The sequence below is a fragment of the Diadema antillarum genome, unplaced genomic scaffold (assembly GCF_040938485.1).
Source record: "Diadema antillarum isolate AM-2024a unplaced genomic scaffold, OU_Dant_1.0 scf00000110, whole genome shotgun sequence".
NCBI classification, from domain to species: Eukaryota; Metazoa; Echinodermata; class Echinoidea; order Diadematoida; family Diadematidae; genus Diadema; species Diadema antillarum.
The window spans coordinates 1,864,321-1,881,426 of record NW_027270999.1 but is presented as its reverse complement, the minus strand read 5'-3'; the positions used below and the strand labels follow the sequence as shown (position 1 = coordinate 1,881,426).

Below are 17,106 nucleotides of genomic sequence, written 5' to 3'. Positions count from 1 at the left end.
TGGAGTGGATTGGAGTGAGTTGCGATAAAAGAAGACAAGATTAAATTATGACACTCCCATAGAAACCCGAGTCTGAGTGATTTATCATTAACCTGATCTCGTACAAGCAGGCACAACTAGCAAAAAAGTAGGGAAAGTCTAAGAATACATGCTCTGTTTTATAGTTGATACAGTGTGTAGCGGCATAACAAGTATACTATTGACAACACTATCCCTCAATAGGTAGACAGTGGCACCCCCAAAATATTGCAACAATCCCAAAACTCCAAAATGATGCATGCTCTGTTCAGCACCCTAATTTGCATAGAACACCCAAGCTAATTTGCATAGAGCACCCTCACCCCAAGAGAGTGCATACTCTTTGTTTATATAGCAGAGTGAGTTTGGAAGCTTTAAGGACAAGCAGTGTCTTCTAATAGAAGAGTAATGAGGAGAGTTATATTTATTGACCAGGATACATAACAGTTGTGAACCACTTCACTTCATGTTACACATCACTCTACTGTATACACATCACATCACACAGATGACATTATGCTGTTGTGAGCTGCATGAGCCGGATAACTGAATAAAGTCACTTTAATAGCCAGTGGAACATAAAGGACTGGGTCTATAACAAGTGTTACGATTCAGATTCTGACTGTGCGTGTATGGACAGTGCCTTTGCAACGTTAAATCTACAATTGTAGTAAAGGTCCTCTGGACAAGGCTAGATTTTTAAAGTTCACACTCCAACTCATGTCGCTCCCTTGAAACTATATGGATGGTTTCACAAAGTAGAGCAATGAACATGAATCTGAAATCTCTCAACCAGCTCAAGATGAGGTTAAATCATTGCGACAGTGCTGTCAAGGCTACCTGGGAAGCATCACTAGAATGTATAAGCAACTCAAAACTATATGGATGGTTCACAACGGAGAGCAATGAACATGAATCTGAAATCTCTCAACCAGCTCAAGATGAGGTTAAATCATTGCGACAGTGCTGTCAAGGCTACCTGGGAAGCATCTCTGGAATGTATAAGCAACTCAATGTTCTTATTGATAACAAGGATGCAGTTTTGAAGAAGTACACTCGGCTTAAAAGTGTATTCCAGCTGTATGAAGGCAGATTCAGAGAATATCACAGCAAGCTAGTTGGTGCTGATGCAGAAGCTGCATTACAGAAATTTGAACAGAGCAAGGAGAACATAGAGGAGTTTCGTGGCAGACTGAAGGACTGGAAGGAGGCTGGAGAGAGGCGTGGCGCTGAATCAGTTCGACATGACGACAACGCTTCTGTGAGGCCTGCGACCACGACTAGCAGTCGGTCATCTCGAAGGAGCAGTGCGAGTTCATTGTCTACAAGGCTAAGGGAGGTTAAAGTGAAAAAGGAACTGGCCAAACTCACGAAAGTGCAATTTGAAAGATCACAAAGGATGAAATTGGAACAGTTTCAGTTAGGTCAAGAGTTGGCTAGGATGGAGATCGAGGATGAGTTCGCAAATACAGAAGTGTAGAAGAAAAATTGTGGGCAGAAGAGGTAGTAAATGAAGAACTTCATTCAGGTGAGCCTCTTAAAGAAGTTGATGTGCAAAATCAGGATGTTCAAGTAGAGAGTAGAAATCTTGAATCCTCCCCAACAGTAAAGAAAGAGTTCAACCCACATACCCCCATTTTCTCAAGTAGAGATTATAAATGTGAAAATGATGCTGCTACTCTTGATAATAATATGTCTCATATGTTTCAGGCCTTCAATTTGGCAATGAATATGCCAAAACCAGAGCTGGTGACATTCAGTGGTAATCCAGTAGAGTATTGGAGTTTTATGAACAATTTTGATGTAGTCATAGGAGACAAGGCATGTGCTGATCGTATGAGACTAACATATCTGATACGATACTGTACTGGTAAGGCAAGACAAAACATTGAGAATTGTGTTTTGTTGGGTGCAAGGGAAGGTTAGTGTAAGGCCAGAGAGATTTTGGATGAGCAGTTTGGCCAACCATATGCTGTTTCTCATTCTCATATACAGCAGGTTTTGAATCGACCACAGGTGAAGCCGAAAGATGGAGTGAGACTGTGGATCTTGGCAAGGGACATGCGCCGATGTCAAATGGTCCTCTGCCAAATGGGATTTTCAGCCGATATGAATAGCTCTGACAATCTTCTCCAGATCCAAGACCTCCTACCAATGCACCTACAATCTGAGTGGGCCAAGCAGGCACACAGGATGATGAGCAACGGGGTCTGCCCAAGCTTCGAGAGCATGACTGAGTTCATCGAGCAGTCTGCAAAGCTTGCGAGCAACATGTTCGGACAGAACATAAGGAAGTCACCAAAGACTGCTGTCGGAAGTGGGCCAAAGAAGGAACCTCAATGGATGACTTTCACCACTCAAGCAAGTATGAAGGGTGAGACTACCAATGCACACCCACAGAGTGTAAAATGTTCTTGCTGTGACCAGCAGCATGGACTCCAGAGATGCCAGAAGTTTAAGGAAAGACCCTTTTCTGAGCGTATCAAACTGACCAGGCGACTACATCTGTGTGATAACTGTCTCCAACCTTCTCACTTTGCTGTTGGATGTTTAAGAAAACCGCAGTGTGAAAAAGCTGGTTGCCACAAGAAACATCACACACTTCTTCACCCTCCACAAAGTGGAAAGAAGGAACAAAGACAAAATGATTCCTCCACGCCTACATCTTCTACTGGGACCAGCACGGCGACTGCAACCAGTGATCCGACGACATCCAAGACAGACGGAGGTCAATGTCTCAGCACATCTTCATTGAGGAGAAAGGTCTGCCTCCGTGTTGTTCCTGTAAATGTTGCAGCAAATGGCCAAGTAATCTTAGCGTGGGGATTACTGGATGAAGGGAGTGACGTGTCTCTCTGCAGTGACAGACGAAGTGACAGACGAAGTGACAGGTGAAGCAGCTACCGTAGGCATACAAGGAGCTCCAAAAGACTTCCAGTTGACCACTGTCGGTAACAGTCTATCAAACCAGAAGGGCTTGGAAGTTGGGCTGATGGTGAGCAACATCACAGACAGAGAGAACATCAATCTTCTGAAGGTTTGGACTGTCAAGGAGATGAATATCTCACACACTTGCATTCCTACACAGGCAGACTTGGCAGGATAGCCACACTTGAAGGGGATCACACTACCCTGCATTGATGAGGAAGATGTACAGCTTCTGATTGGAGGAGACACCCCAGAAGCTTTCTGGGTGTTAGACCAATGTAGGGGCAATCCTAAGGAGACATATGCTGTGCACACAACATTGGGATGGAGTCTGTTAGGACCAATGTCATACGTCATCAAAGAGCAGAATCCTCATCAGTTAGTGTCAACTTGTAAGAGACGAAGAAGATCCTCGCCACAGCCAACTGAAAGTTTTGGGAGCTGGCTTTTGGAGGCTATCTGCAGGAGGAGAGGACGGGCATGTCAATCAAGGACCAGCGGGCACTGAAGATGATGGAAAATACAGCAAGGAAGGTTGGTAATCATCATGAAGTCAGCCTACCATGGTGATATTGGCCACCTGAGATGCCGTCCAATCCCTATCTGGCAGAAGTCATCTTGAACTACATGTACCTCACATGGAAGCTGGAGAGGTGAAAGACGAGTCTGATCACCAATCCAAGAGTTCAGACGATGGAGAAAAGAAATCAAAGGAACCTAAGGAGTTGAAGTGGTACCTCCCATGCCATGCAGTCATGCATCCACACAAACCGGTGAAGGTGAGAGTAGTCTTTGATTGCGCTGCTCGCTGTCATGGCACAGCTCTCAACGATCAAGTACTACAAGGGCCTGATCTAACCAACAACTTGACTGGAGTACTTACAAGATTCAGGCAGGAACGAGTTGCCTTTGTTGCAGACGTGCAAGGGCTGTTCCACCAATTCAAGGTTTCAGTCAAAGACACAGATGCGATGAGATTCCTGTGGTAGAGGGATGGTGACCTATCCAAGGAGCCTACAGAATATCGCATGACAGTACATCTTTTTGGTGCGACTTCTTCGCCAAGTTGTGCAGGGTTTGCACGAGGATGCTCGGGGACAGTTCAACAAAGAAGTCATTGATAGAGTCCTGAACAACTTTTACGTTGACGACTGTTTAAAGTCAATGAAGTGCCGAGATGATGCAATGAGTCTAGTGGAAGATCTGAGGCATCTTCAAGCACAAGGAGGTTTCAGACTCACAAAATGGCTCTGCAATGATCGAGACGTCCTTGAGACGTCCATTCCTGAGTCGGAAAGGGTTGAGTCCTGAACAACTCTTACGTTGACGACTGTTTAAAGTCAATGAAGTGCCGAGATGATGCAATGAGTCTAGTGGAAGATCTGAGGCATCTTCAAGCACAAGGAGGTTTCAGACTCACAAAATGGCTCTGCAATGATCGAGACGTCCTTGAGACGTCCATTCCTGAGTCGGAAAGGGTTGAGTCAGCGCTGAACCTAGATCTAAAGAGGATTTACCAGTTCAACAAACCCTTGGCATCATGTGGAACATGGAAACAGATTCTTTCAAGTTCATGGTCCAGGTAAAGGAGAAGCCGGCAACAAGATGCAGGATTTTGTCTGTTGCAAGCTCCCTTTATGACCCATCGGGTTTCCTCGCCCCATTCGTGCTACCAGCTAAGGTACTCCTACAGAACCTATGCAGATAGGATTCGACTTGGGATGCAAAGATTTCACTGGAAGAAGGAAAACAGTGGCAAGAGTGGCTGAGTGATTTGCCTTTGCTGACCAAGATCCAGATAAGTAGGTGTCTGAAGCAGGAGGGATTCCAAGAACTTGAATCCGCTCAACTCTACCACTTCTGTGATGCATCTGAACTTGGATATGCGGCTGTGTCCTACTTGAGCCTGACAGACAGATCAGGTGAAGTACATTGTGCGTTTGTCTTACGGAGGGCTAGATTAGCACCCATGAAGGTGGTTTCAATTCCAAGACTGCAACTGATGGCTGCTGTCCTTGCAGTGACTATAGACCAATGCATCAAACGTGAGGTGGGAGTCAATATCGATGAGACCGTGTTCTGGACCGATTCTACAGTGGTGCTTCAGTACATACAAAGTAAATGCAGATGGTTCAAGACATTCGTCACAAACAGAGTTGCTCAAATCCACAAGGCATCAGAACCTGAACAATGGAGACATGCTGACACCAAATCAAATCCAGCAAATGACGGATCTTGAGGTCTGAAAGCATCAGAGCTTCTCAACAATCAACGATGGATCACCGGACCGGATTTCCTCATGAAGGAATAGAAATTCTGGCCTACACCTCAAGAAGTGCTAAAGCTTGCACGAAGTGACCCAGAAGTGAAGAAAGAAATCCATGTGTATGCTACTTCACTGAGAGGTAACTTGCAAGATCTCTTCAGTAGATATTTTTCATGGAATAAATTGAAGGGTTGAAGGGAGTCGTGGCATGGCTTCTCTGCTACAAGAGGTGGTTTCTCGCCAAGGCAAAGGGTAAACAGAATGGAAAGTTGAAGTCTTCATTGCCAGCAGAAGAGCTGATGCTAGCTGAGAGAGACATCATCAAAATCGTGCAAAGAGGTGTGTTTGGTGATTATCTTGATGGCAAGGATCTGAAAGGCTGTGCTTTGAAAAAGCTGAATCCAATCATAGTAGACAAAATCGTCCGAATAGGTGGCAGGCTCAGCAATGCTCCTTTTGACAACGATGAGAAACATCCCGTCATCTTGCCTCATGAACATCACGTTACGAGGCTCATTTCACACTGTACCATCATCTGGAAGGACACTCTGGAGCAGAAATGACGTGGTCTCCCCTGAAAACCAGGTATTGCGTGATGAGAGGAGTTGCAGTGAGGAAGGTTGTAGGAAAATGTTTCAGGTGCGAGAGGAGGAATGCACCGAGAATGAAACAGATGATGGCAGAGCTTCCGTTGCACAGACTTACACCAGCCAAGCCTTCCTTCACATATGTAGGAGTCGACTATTTCAGACCAATTCTGGTAAAAACAAGGCCATGGCACAGTAAAGAGGTATGGCTGTTTGTTCACCTGCATGAACAGCAGAGCAGTTCATGTTGAAGTCGCTCACTTGCTCGAAATGGATTCTTTCGTCAACGCTTTGAAACGATTCATTGCTAGGAGAGGCAAGCCCGAGAAGATAGTGAGTGACAATGGGACAAATTTTAGGGGCGCAGAAAAATAGTTGCGAGAGAGCTTGGAGTCCCTCAACCAGTCCAAGGTGAACAACTACCTTCTTGATCAAGGAATAAACTGGACTTTAAACACCCCAACGGCAAGTCACATGGGCGGGGTGTGGGAGAGAATGGTGAGGTCAATTCGGAGAGTGAGAAGATCACATATAAAGCAAACTGGGAAAATAAGCTGGATAAAATGCAATGCCTCCTAGACAACTGGAGGAAAAGAAGTTTGACTTTCTTTGGGAGAGTGATAGTATTGAAAAATTTGGAAGTTAGTCAAATAGTACATTTGCTTATGTTCGATTCAGCTCCAGTAATGATTATGAAAAGGTTGAATATGATGTTTTTTAGATTTTTATGGCAAAGTCAGGCAGAAAAAGGAAGAAGGTGTGATGTTATCAAAAATTATTCAAATAGTGGGAAAAAAATGGTGGATGTGGAAAAGCTGGTGTTAAGTTTTAGAGCCCTTTGTCCATCCACTTTACTGTCCTGCATGTTCCTCTCTCTTCTCTATTTGACAGTTCAATTCATGCCACGTAAAGCCGGAAAATGTCTCCTCTTAGTAGCAAGAAAAGCAAAGGCCACTTGTTTTAAATGTTTCCAGAGACATCTCAAAGTGTGTTGAGTCACTGAGAGACTATAGTTCATGTTTTCTGATCCCACGTTTCAATCCAGCGATATTCTCCCAAGCGCACCATTCCTGAAATCACGCACAAAGATGGCTGCTGCTGCCTCAAGGTTCAGAACCTCTGTCCTTGATCCTGTACGAAAAAAAAGGATAAAATTGGGTGCTTTTCAGTTGTAAAGAACTTAGTTATTATCTATCAAATCACAATCCCCTCAGTAACTATCTAATGCACTTTATGATTTTACCAGAAAGAGGCACTCGATTTGCACATACACAATGAGTCTGATGAAGAATATTATTACTAAAATTGCAATTCCTCTTTCTCTGGACCATCATATTTCATTTTTTTAACTCATTGAAGACTAGTCCCAAGTATACTTGAGCCTGTGTCTATGGGAAATACATGTTTTAGCAAAATCAGCTGGTCCTCAATGGGTTAATTTTTTTAATTTCTGTATCATTAAGTCTCCTATGAAAGCAATATATTTTGCATTGTATATTAGGATGCTGTTTGTGAAGTTCTGCGTGTTAAAGAGCATTTGTCATGAGGTATTGTATGCATATAATGCAAAGGCTGCAGAACATTTTTTAGGGTGGGGGCTGAAAAACAGGAAGAATCTAAGGATGAAACCTTTGGAAATAAATTGGTTTTGTGATTCCCCCCGCCTTTCTTTTTTTGATGAGCCAAAAAAAAGGATGACCCCCCCCCCCTTTTTTTCTTGCCCCTGTAATGGCAGGCTTATCACACATACTGATATCCATAACCTTTCTACCATTACCCTAGACCATACAATATCATATATTTTTGGGATAAAACAATACAAGGTTTAAGGTTAAAGAAAGGAAAACTCAGAAACTTGTGCACAGATACATTCACTTGCACTCCCAACTTACAGTAATACATACCCTCATATGTCCGCAGCTTCCTTGTCTTTCCAAACTTTACTGCCACATCTCTGAGCACACTATCGATGCTATCACAAGGCACTGAAAGGCTGTAAACATCTACATAGCTGGAGAGAGTGAGAGGGACACATGATAGCAATGAACTCTAGGGCACTCTTCTATCACTACTGAGCTTTTTCTGCATGGATTCATCAACTGTGATATAGATATTCCCATCATCTATTCTTCCCCCTTGGAAAAAAAAAATGACCACATTTTCATATTCCATTCAAGATATCCACATTATACTTTACAGTTTGTGACACTGTCCACTTGTAGAACCATTTTGGTGTGAATCTTATTCACGAGGTCTTTATATAGATACTGTCAGTAATACATTCTCATATTTGGATATGATTTTGCAAAGGAAAACACCACTGTGCTAAATATTATATCAAATATTTCACATTTCGTTATTTTCAAAATACATTTGAAGTGACACATACATCAGTTTCTATTGAAATAACAACTTCAGAAAACATCAATCAGTTTTCTTGACAAGAACAGCAAAATTGAATGATATCACATACATGCTTGCACATTAACCCATTGAGGATGGTTTGATTTCGCTACAACACGCATTTCCCATAGACACCTGCCCCTGAGTATACTCGTCTTCAACGGGTTAAAAAGAAATTAAGTATGATATTTCTTTATTAATTACTGTATATGCTATAATAATTAACTAATTTTTGAAAATCGGGACTTTCTGATAATTTTGCTAGGGGTTGAATTCATGATCATGGAGTACAGTAATGAATAGAGAAATGTAGGGATACAGTGTACAGGTTGCATTTATGCCAGGATCAGAGTTAATACTTTTGTATGTTGTTAAATTTAAGGGTAGCATGCGACTCAAAAATTTGAGAAGATAAAAACCACGCAAAATAAATGGCGTATACAGCATCATGCAATGATTTTGGTTTGCTTGTTTTCATAATGTTTACCTAACGATATAAGGTATTAACGGGAAAAAAAATCTCTCAAAATTCAGAAACTTACTCAAACTTTTGCATGCTGTTTAATGTGAAGAGGATGTAGTCTGCAATCATGTCCATACCAACCATATGGTCCTGTAACGTTCCTGCATGAAGAAGTAATGATCAATATTGGTTTCTAACTCCCGAACTCCCATAATCTAAATCATTGTTGACCAAGTCATTTGAGTCTGCAACAACAGACTAGCCTACTTTGCAGGCACAAACTCTTGTTTGTTGTAAAGGAGTCCGTGCCAAGACTAATTAATACATGCACCACTGGGGTAGCATGTGCTGGAGCAATGCTCAGCCGAGGATATTAAATGTTTTAGGATTAGGGTTAGAGTTAGGGTAACATTGTTCTCACTGTCCTAGGGTAATAAACTGAGTAAAATCTAACCCTAATCCTAAAACATATTTCATATCTTCGGCTGAACATCGCTCCAACATATGCTTCCCACCGCTGGCACTGCAGCCTCTCTCTCGTTGGGAGAGGCTACAGTACAGGGCCTATATGGGACAGTGCCAGTGCATAATAGTATTGGCATAGACTCCTTTATGACCAACAAGGGTTTGTGCCTGCAAGCTAGACTGGCCCTAACTTTATCTGCCTCAAGTCAACAGGCTGCATAGTCTGCATGTTGGCTGCATCAAACAGAAGTGTGGTGACTAGAGCATAATGTGTTGACATTTTTGTGAAAGCAAGAGTTTGATATGAAGCACTATACCTGCTAGATATCACAGATATTATAAAGTACTGCAGAAAACGACAAAAATCACATACCCATTAAAAAAATTGTTTTACTTTGCATTTATCTCATTGTGGAGACAAAGCACCAATGCAAAAATCATACAGGGATGGAAGATGAGCTTTCATCTATAATAATGATCATTTTGTGACAGGTGCTTATCTGATTCCTCAGTTGAATGACTGGGTTTTGCCACTGATTTCATCCAAGAATCCACCATGTAATCTTGTCTTTCATGACTTGCTGTTAGCAGACCATTATATGTTGTAGACACAGCGTCAACCATCCTTTTAATTGCCTCATTACTACAGTAGTAACCAAGTGCCAAATCTAGCTTGGTGCTGGATAATAATACACAACTAACAATGATCATGGCACTCTATTCAAAGTCAAATAGCAGGTTCTCTTTGAGAATATGACAATACTTATTTTTTACCAATCTTATCATTTTTTCAACAATATTTGTTTTTTTAAGTAATTTTTAAATGATTATAACGTGGAGTATGTGCAACATAACAAGCCTATTCTGGCTTTCTACCCGCATACCATTTTCCGATCAACCAAACACACAATGTTCACATGAGTTTCTGTTCTTTATGTACCTGTGATATCTGTTTTCCCGATGTGGTTTTTTATTCTTTTGTCTTTATCAAAATCTCGCCTTGTTTTGTTGTCGTTTCCATTGTTTTTAAACTCACTTTTTGCACAATTTTCTCATATTCACATGTACCGATGTGTTGGCTCAGTGAGTAGAGTGGCTGCCCTCACAATCGGGAGGTCGTGGGTTCAAACCCCGGCCGCGTCATACCAAAAGACGTTAAAAGATGGGAGTTGCTGCTACCTTGTTTGCCGTTCAACAGTTGAAAAGGTTAGAGCAACGTCGATCTGGCGCTGCTCAGTGGCTGCCGGGCCCACGATCAATTGGGCAAAAAGAATTTCCATTCTTGGACAATAAAATTTGGAGTTTATATCCAAAACAATTATTATTATTATTATTTTTGTATATTATATATTGAATCGGAAGTAAAGATTGAATTGAATACCAGCTGCATTCATAGAATTGCAGCATGATCTGTGCACTCCCTAATTGAAACAGTTAGAACATTCTTGCTACGTTTGTCCCATTTCACCCTCATTTCAATGCAAGTATAGAAGTTAATCTTGCCAAATTTCCAGCATGGCTAAAAATACATTATATCAAAAACTTGTTCAAATTCTCACCCATCATTGCTAGTTTCATGCCAACCTCCACGTTGGGTATGTAAGGTGTAGTTATACCAGGTGTATCTAGAAGCCACACTCTGGGTTGTTCGCTCACCTGCATTTGTGGTCAAGAAAAGCAGCAAACATATCATTGTAAGGATAGCAGATTGTATTTTATATGGAAAATTCACTCCCAGAGAACACTTAAAAGAAATCAGCGACACAAATTTACAATTATCATGAACATTATTTTGTAAAACCATCCCCACTTACAACTCACAATGAAAACCACAGAAAAACATACGTCCATATGCTTCTGCAGATCACTTCTTTAACGTCGTATCTGTCAAGTACCTCAAGTGTGTGTGTGATACACTGTTACTCCACTGTAAGAACAAAATATGAGGTTCTGTGTCAACATGCAGATACAGTGCACTCCTGTTACAACTAACACAGTTAAATAACAAAGCCCGCCTTACACAAAGTAAATATCCAAGAACCCAAATTATTGTCTATACCTGACATGTACATACTTTATTGTTTGGCTATAATGAAATTTCAATAAAATAAAACAAAAAGATGTCGCTCCCGAGGACTGACTGATAATGGGAATAATCTGTATTGCAAGCAAATATGCGAATTGATTTAACTGAAAATGCATCATCACTTCATCTAAATAGCAAACTCCTAACAAGTGCAAGGGTAATTGATCATCATCTAATCTCTATCATTCCTTCCTAAGAGGTATCTATCAACTCACCAGAATTCTGTTCATGAGAGCCCTGGTCACTCCTGGCAATCGGCCAACTTTAGCTCCTTTTCCTTTTTGGGGAAAAAAAAAAATATATATATATATATTATGTACATTTTTTTGATGTTGCTAAATTTAAAAGGAAACCCAAAGAAAAATTTGTGATGACTGGAATTATTGAATCAAGGAATTATTGAATCAAAATGCATGGATAGAGAAAGCATGAGGTATACCAGACAAATAATGCCAATGGTGAGATAATCTAAGTCAAGGTTATGATCCATCATAATGTCCAATGGGCACTCAAAATTCTTCTCATTGCTTTATTGTGATATGGCTCAAGTAATGCTTTCCACTTTGAAAAATATATACATGCACACTATGTGATTCTTTTTTAACCAAAATCTCTATGATTTGAATGAATGTTTTCACTCGTTTGATCTCAAAGGTTGTCCAGAAAATATTATTGTCTGAGTCAAGTCAGGGAATAAAACACTACATGAGAGGTTAATATAGTAAAGAGTGAAATATGATAATAGTCATGACATGGAGGTGGTTGTTTCACAATACCCTTCAGACAGAAATTCGAGAACTGTAATGACTGCCAAATAGTAATTTTCTCAGTATTCATAAAATTTGTCTTATCTACAGAGTTTTATTTCAATCCTTTTAATCAAAATTATTTTCTTTATTCATCTTGCCCTAAGATATAATATTTCTCTAAACTCTACATCAGCTTAATGTAATCAGGGAACAATTTTCAAGCATTCAAGAAACATTATTATACTGTCATAATTTTCCTGGTATTGCATTGCACTTTAGTATGTATTTTTTATATGACTGCTATACAAGTTTTTTTGTGTGTGTGCAGCAGGTTTCTTTACATAATACTGTACAGAACTTTGTTAAAAGTATTGTCCATTAATCAAAATTGTTAATCAACTGAGAGAAGTAAAATCATTCCTTGTAAATGCATCTTGAAGCCTACAAGGACGTTTGACCTTAAGAATTTGATGCATGAATATGCTTAAATATACTATTTTTTTTCAACATCTGTCTTCAAAATGACTTCAAGTATTGTCCTGTCTTTATGCATGCATGATCTGTACAAATAGCAACTAAATGAATAAAGACAGTACATGAATAAACAAATACATAAAGAGTAAATCTATACAAATTAGGTAGACAAATTTATAAGCAATAAGAAAATCATTTAACAAATAAAGAAACTAAGAGGTGCACACATACATAAATATTTATACCCTTCTGATCAAAAAAGGGAAAAAATCTTCAAGACTGATTGGCAGTTGTTCTGACCTTTCTTGATGTACATCCTCCGGAGGGCGTTGATGAGGGATGACTTGCCTACATTGGGGATACCAACAATCATGATGGAGAATTCCAGGTCCTCGTTGCGATTAAACCTCTCACTGCCCTCAATGATACTCAAGACAGATGGAATAACCTAGAGGGGTGCAAGAAAGATTTTGATCAGCTTCAGGTTTTCTGCTTTTGCTTCTGCTCTGTTGAAAACATAGAAAAATGTCTAAAGGCTAAATTATGAGTTATTTCCTGTGTATTTCCTTTTAATTTTCTAACACAAACAAATTAACAGATGCTGCATGGATGATCACAAGTGAAGAAAGTTGCATGGACGAGCATGAAAAAAAGATGTGAAATTAATAGAAGGAAATGTGTAAAGTGTGTATTAATTGATAAACCCTCTGTTTATGTTGTAACTTTTTAGCTTGGCGAGGACTTCTCTAATTCTGGGTTATCGCCAACGTGCAGAAAACTTCTGCCCTGTCACACAAGATGCACTTTGGGATTCCTCAGTACCATTGTCGCTTCTGGTTTTCTCGCATGTGTCTCACTTCCCATGCAATTCAATGCAATTTCATTTTCTTTTCTTTTGTTGCTGCTTTTTTTCTTTGCTTAGAATTCACCTTTAAAAAAAGTTTAAAATTTCAAAATTTGACTAATTTGTGGTCACTAGAGTCATGGTTCAATACTGCAAGGCTTCAATGTGCTGGTCACATGATGGAAAGTGAAGAAATCTTCCAAAGAAAATACCCCTAGATAAAGTACAGCGCAGCAAAAATCTGGGCAAGTTTGTCCCCTAAGCTATCCCATAATGCATCTAAAATACTGCTCTGCACAGAGCACCAAGGTATTGGCGATACCAAGAATCACAAACCTTCTTTGCACTTGGACTGTTTTGCTGTAAGCAGTTTGTGAACATCACATTTCTGATGTCTTCCTTTTCCTGCAGCTGCTGCCGTATGTCCTGGGAGAATATTAGACATATTAGTCAAAACAGTATTGATTGAATTCAACCTCACGCATTGGTTTCCATTCACATCGGGGATATAATTTACAGTGACAGAATGTCTATAGTTTGCAATTTTCTTCAAGAGTCAACAGACTGTCTTTCAAACATTCCTAAAATCATGGTATAAAATCACAAGCTTCCTTTTTTTTCACCTATTTATTTCACCTAATCCCCATAACTAGGTACAAAGGCATGTTTGCTAATGGAATAGTCTTGAAGTAGCAGAAAGTACAATTTGGGTATTAAAAACCATCTTCGGCAGTGAAATATGAAGTTATTTCTTGCATTTCAGCTTCCAAAAATTTCGTTGGAAAGCTCAGGACATCAGCCAGTGACATTTGGATAGATGGCATGGGTGAGACTTCATAAACTTTGCTATCAGAGGTCAATATTGTAACAATTCACCTATGAGAATGATTTTACCCGTGTAAACTAAAACTGAACAAGGAAAAAGAGGTAAACAGTTCCTTTATAATTATACAGAGGTTGACTTTAAAGCATCGAGGACAGACTGATTTTGCTACAACACGTATTTCCCATATACACCTGCCTGAGTATACTCTGGACTCGTCCTTAACGGGTTAATAGACAGACAATCAAACAACTAGTACTTGTAGAATGCACACTTTAGAGTGTGACATTGGTGGTTGTTATTTCAACATTTTGTTGTTGACATGGGAGAACACTCACATTGCTTTTGCCCATTTCTGCTAAATCTTTCTTATTGAGGATCAAAAGGTGTGGCTTCACTCCAAAGCTGTCTCTAAATGCTGGGTTCCTTCCTGCAAATGGTAGCTATGGGAACAAAATCATGTGATCACTTTTGTACATGGTCTGTATTAACTAAACAACAAACATGCACACATGGACTCTAAGTAGTTTATCATTATTGTAAACAAAATTTCAGTGCAAATATATAATAAAGTATTTTCATTGTTGCCATGGTAATCAATGCAATTATTTCAACTCTCAGTCATTGCCAAAGTTTTCATGCTAGGCTGAGTTGCATGGCATTACACTGCAGTGGTATATACACTTGTACACTTGAAAACAAAATTCAGAACTAGAATACATATCAATTCAGGTACAATCTAAACCAACTAAAATAACACTTTACTAAATGGTTCATGAACAAGAATAGTTTTACTGAGTACTCAAAAAGCATTCCTATTCTGATTTGGCATTCATAAAAGTAAAGCACCTCCAGGCTCTTGAAAAATGAGGATACTTACAAGGTGAGAAGTCATGTTTTTTTTTTTTTCACTGTCTTACCCGGGCATCATGGACCTCAATAACACAGTCCACTTTCCTCATCGTAGCCTGCATCTTTTTCAAACCTGAAGACACAAGAGACATTTGCCCATAGTTACTGAATCATCAACTAAATGACAAATCACAAACTCTAAGGATCTGATGGATGAATATGTGTAAATATAGAGCCTACTATTTCTTTTTCTTCAGCATTTGTCTTCTAAATAACTTCATCAAGTATCATACTGTCTTTACGCATGCACATGTACAAATAGTAACTAAATGAATAAAGACAGTCGATGAACAAAAATACAGAAATAAACTATAATGGGTAGGAAGATTTATCTGTATAAGCAATCTAAACATTAATAATATGTAAGGAAATAAATGGGTACATATACATTCATACACAAATTTGTATCCCAATTAAAAAAAAAGGAAAAATCTTTATCGCTGGCAATTATATACTTTGCTGATGCTGAATTGTTTAATATTTGCCCCCCCCCCAAAAAAAAAAAAAATACATATGATAATAATAATGATACGATGAAACAAACTATAAACAAAGAGTAATAGTGATGATATCATAAATTAATGGAATGGTGATAGCAATGTCAACTACGAAAAGGTGATTGATATACGGCTTACATTGTGATGTTTAGAATAGCAATAAAATGAGGTTAGATAGGAATTATAGCTAAAATATCTTAAATCAATAATAGGAATGGTTGTGAGATTTAAAGGGTGAGACCTCACAGAAACTTACTCCTTGCCATATGAGATGGGAACCAGTGGGTGAGCTCTTTGTGTCCAAAGGTGAAGGCATCTCTGAAGACTTGCTTGGTTGTCATGGTAACTCAAGTGTCTCTGAATAGTTCTATAAAAAACACAACAAAACAAAACAAAAACAAATAGTTACCGTATCCACTTTACTATTACTAAAGCTAGCACTGCATATCAATACTTCCTCAGGGGTCTAGGGCAATTACCCCCTGGGCAGTTACCCCGCACCCTTCCCCTGGCCCTAATCCTAATCCTAATCCTAATCCTGAACCTAACCATAACCCTAACCCAAACTCCTAACCCTAAACCTAACCCTAACCCTAATCTTTACTCTAGTCTCTAACCTTACCATCAACCAGTATTTGGCCGGGGGGTAATTGCCCTCTGGGGGTAATTGCCCGGATACGCTTCCTCAGAATCTGATACCTGTGTACATAACACTAACAGGACATACCGTGGTACAGAAATAATAATACTTGCTTTAAACAAAAAAAAAAAAAAAAAAAAATCTTATCAATGTTACTTCTCCTGTCATGAGACAATCACTACTACTAGGTGACAATGATTGATTGTCCTAAAATACAATCAAAAAGTGATGAATTTCACTCACTGACAATGAAAGTAAAATGTTCTCAACAAACCGTCCATCAGTCACCTGTTACTGTGCAGTGTGTGCCTGTTGGTAAAGCGTGCGGCACTGACATGATGGTCATTACTCAATTAATGACCCTTTTGAACGTTAGTCAATCAATTGCACTACAGTAATCACAAGCGGAGATACTGTACCTGTAGTCAGCGCGTCAGCGATTTGGACTCGCACTGCAGCCACGGCACGGGCCAGCGGGCCGGGCACAACGCGACGCCTACGGTCCGGGCGGGCTAGCTACTAACATGCTAACGGTGTTAATTGACGAGGCGAGGGACTTCGATCTGGCTACCTACCAGTGCGAATGATGTCTTCGCCGTAGATTGCCAAACTTTGTTGAGAGACAAACGAAAAGTGCCCGTCATAAGTTGGAGGGTAGCTGATGTGCAAAATATGTGTTCTGTGACCAAAATATCACGGCATGCTGATGGACACGTTGAACTTCTAAGCTGTAGCAACACTGGTGGTTCTTCATGGGGTGATCTCTTATCAGTGCACGGTTTTGAAACAACGCCTAAGTTAGTGATGAAATGTTCATCTAAGAAGGGGGGGGGGGCTGCGGCGGCTGCACTTTGTTGGAGCGTTGGCGTTGAACACTTACTTTGAAATTACAAAACTATCAACATCTAGAACCCTTACTTTTGTGCGATATACAATGTATTTATCAGGGTC

The 17,106-nt window shown here is 39.9% G+C and overlaps 1 protein-coding gene across 1 annotated transcript; it reads right to left on the bottom strand.

Moving 5' to 3' along the window:
• Positions 1 to 6,835: 6,835 nt before the first annotated feature.
• Positions 6,836 to 16,880, bottom strand: LOC139719395 (mitochondrial ribosome-associated GTPase 1-like). The gene is made up of 11 exons (XM_071630813.1): positions 16,731 to 16,880; positions 15,772 to 15,882; positions 15,027 to 15,091; positions 14,445 to 14,549; positions 13,620 to 13,709; positions 12,740 to 12,887; positions 11,432 to 11,493; positions 10,690 to 10,786; positions 8,745 to 8,826; positions 7,704 to 7,810; positions 6,836 to 6,930 (listed from the first exon to the last, which is right to left on the bottom strand). The coding sequence occupies exons 2-11, from the start codon at positions 15,854 to 15,856 to the stop codon at positions 6,836 to 6,838; spliced, it is 936 nt and encodes a 311-aa protein (XP_071486914.1). The 5' UTR covers positions 15,857 to 15,882; positions 16,731 to 16,880.
• Between the last annotated feature and the right edge of the window lie 226 nt (positions 16,881 to 17,106).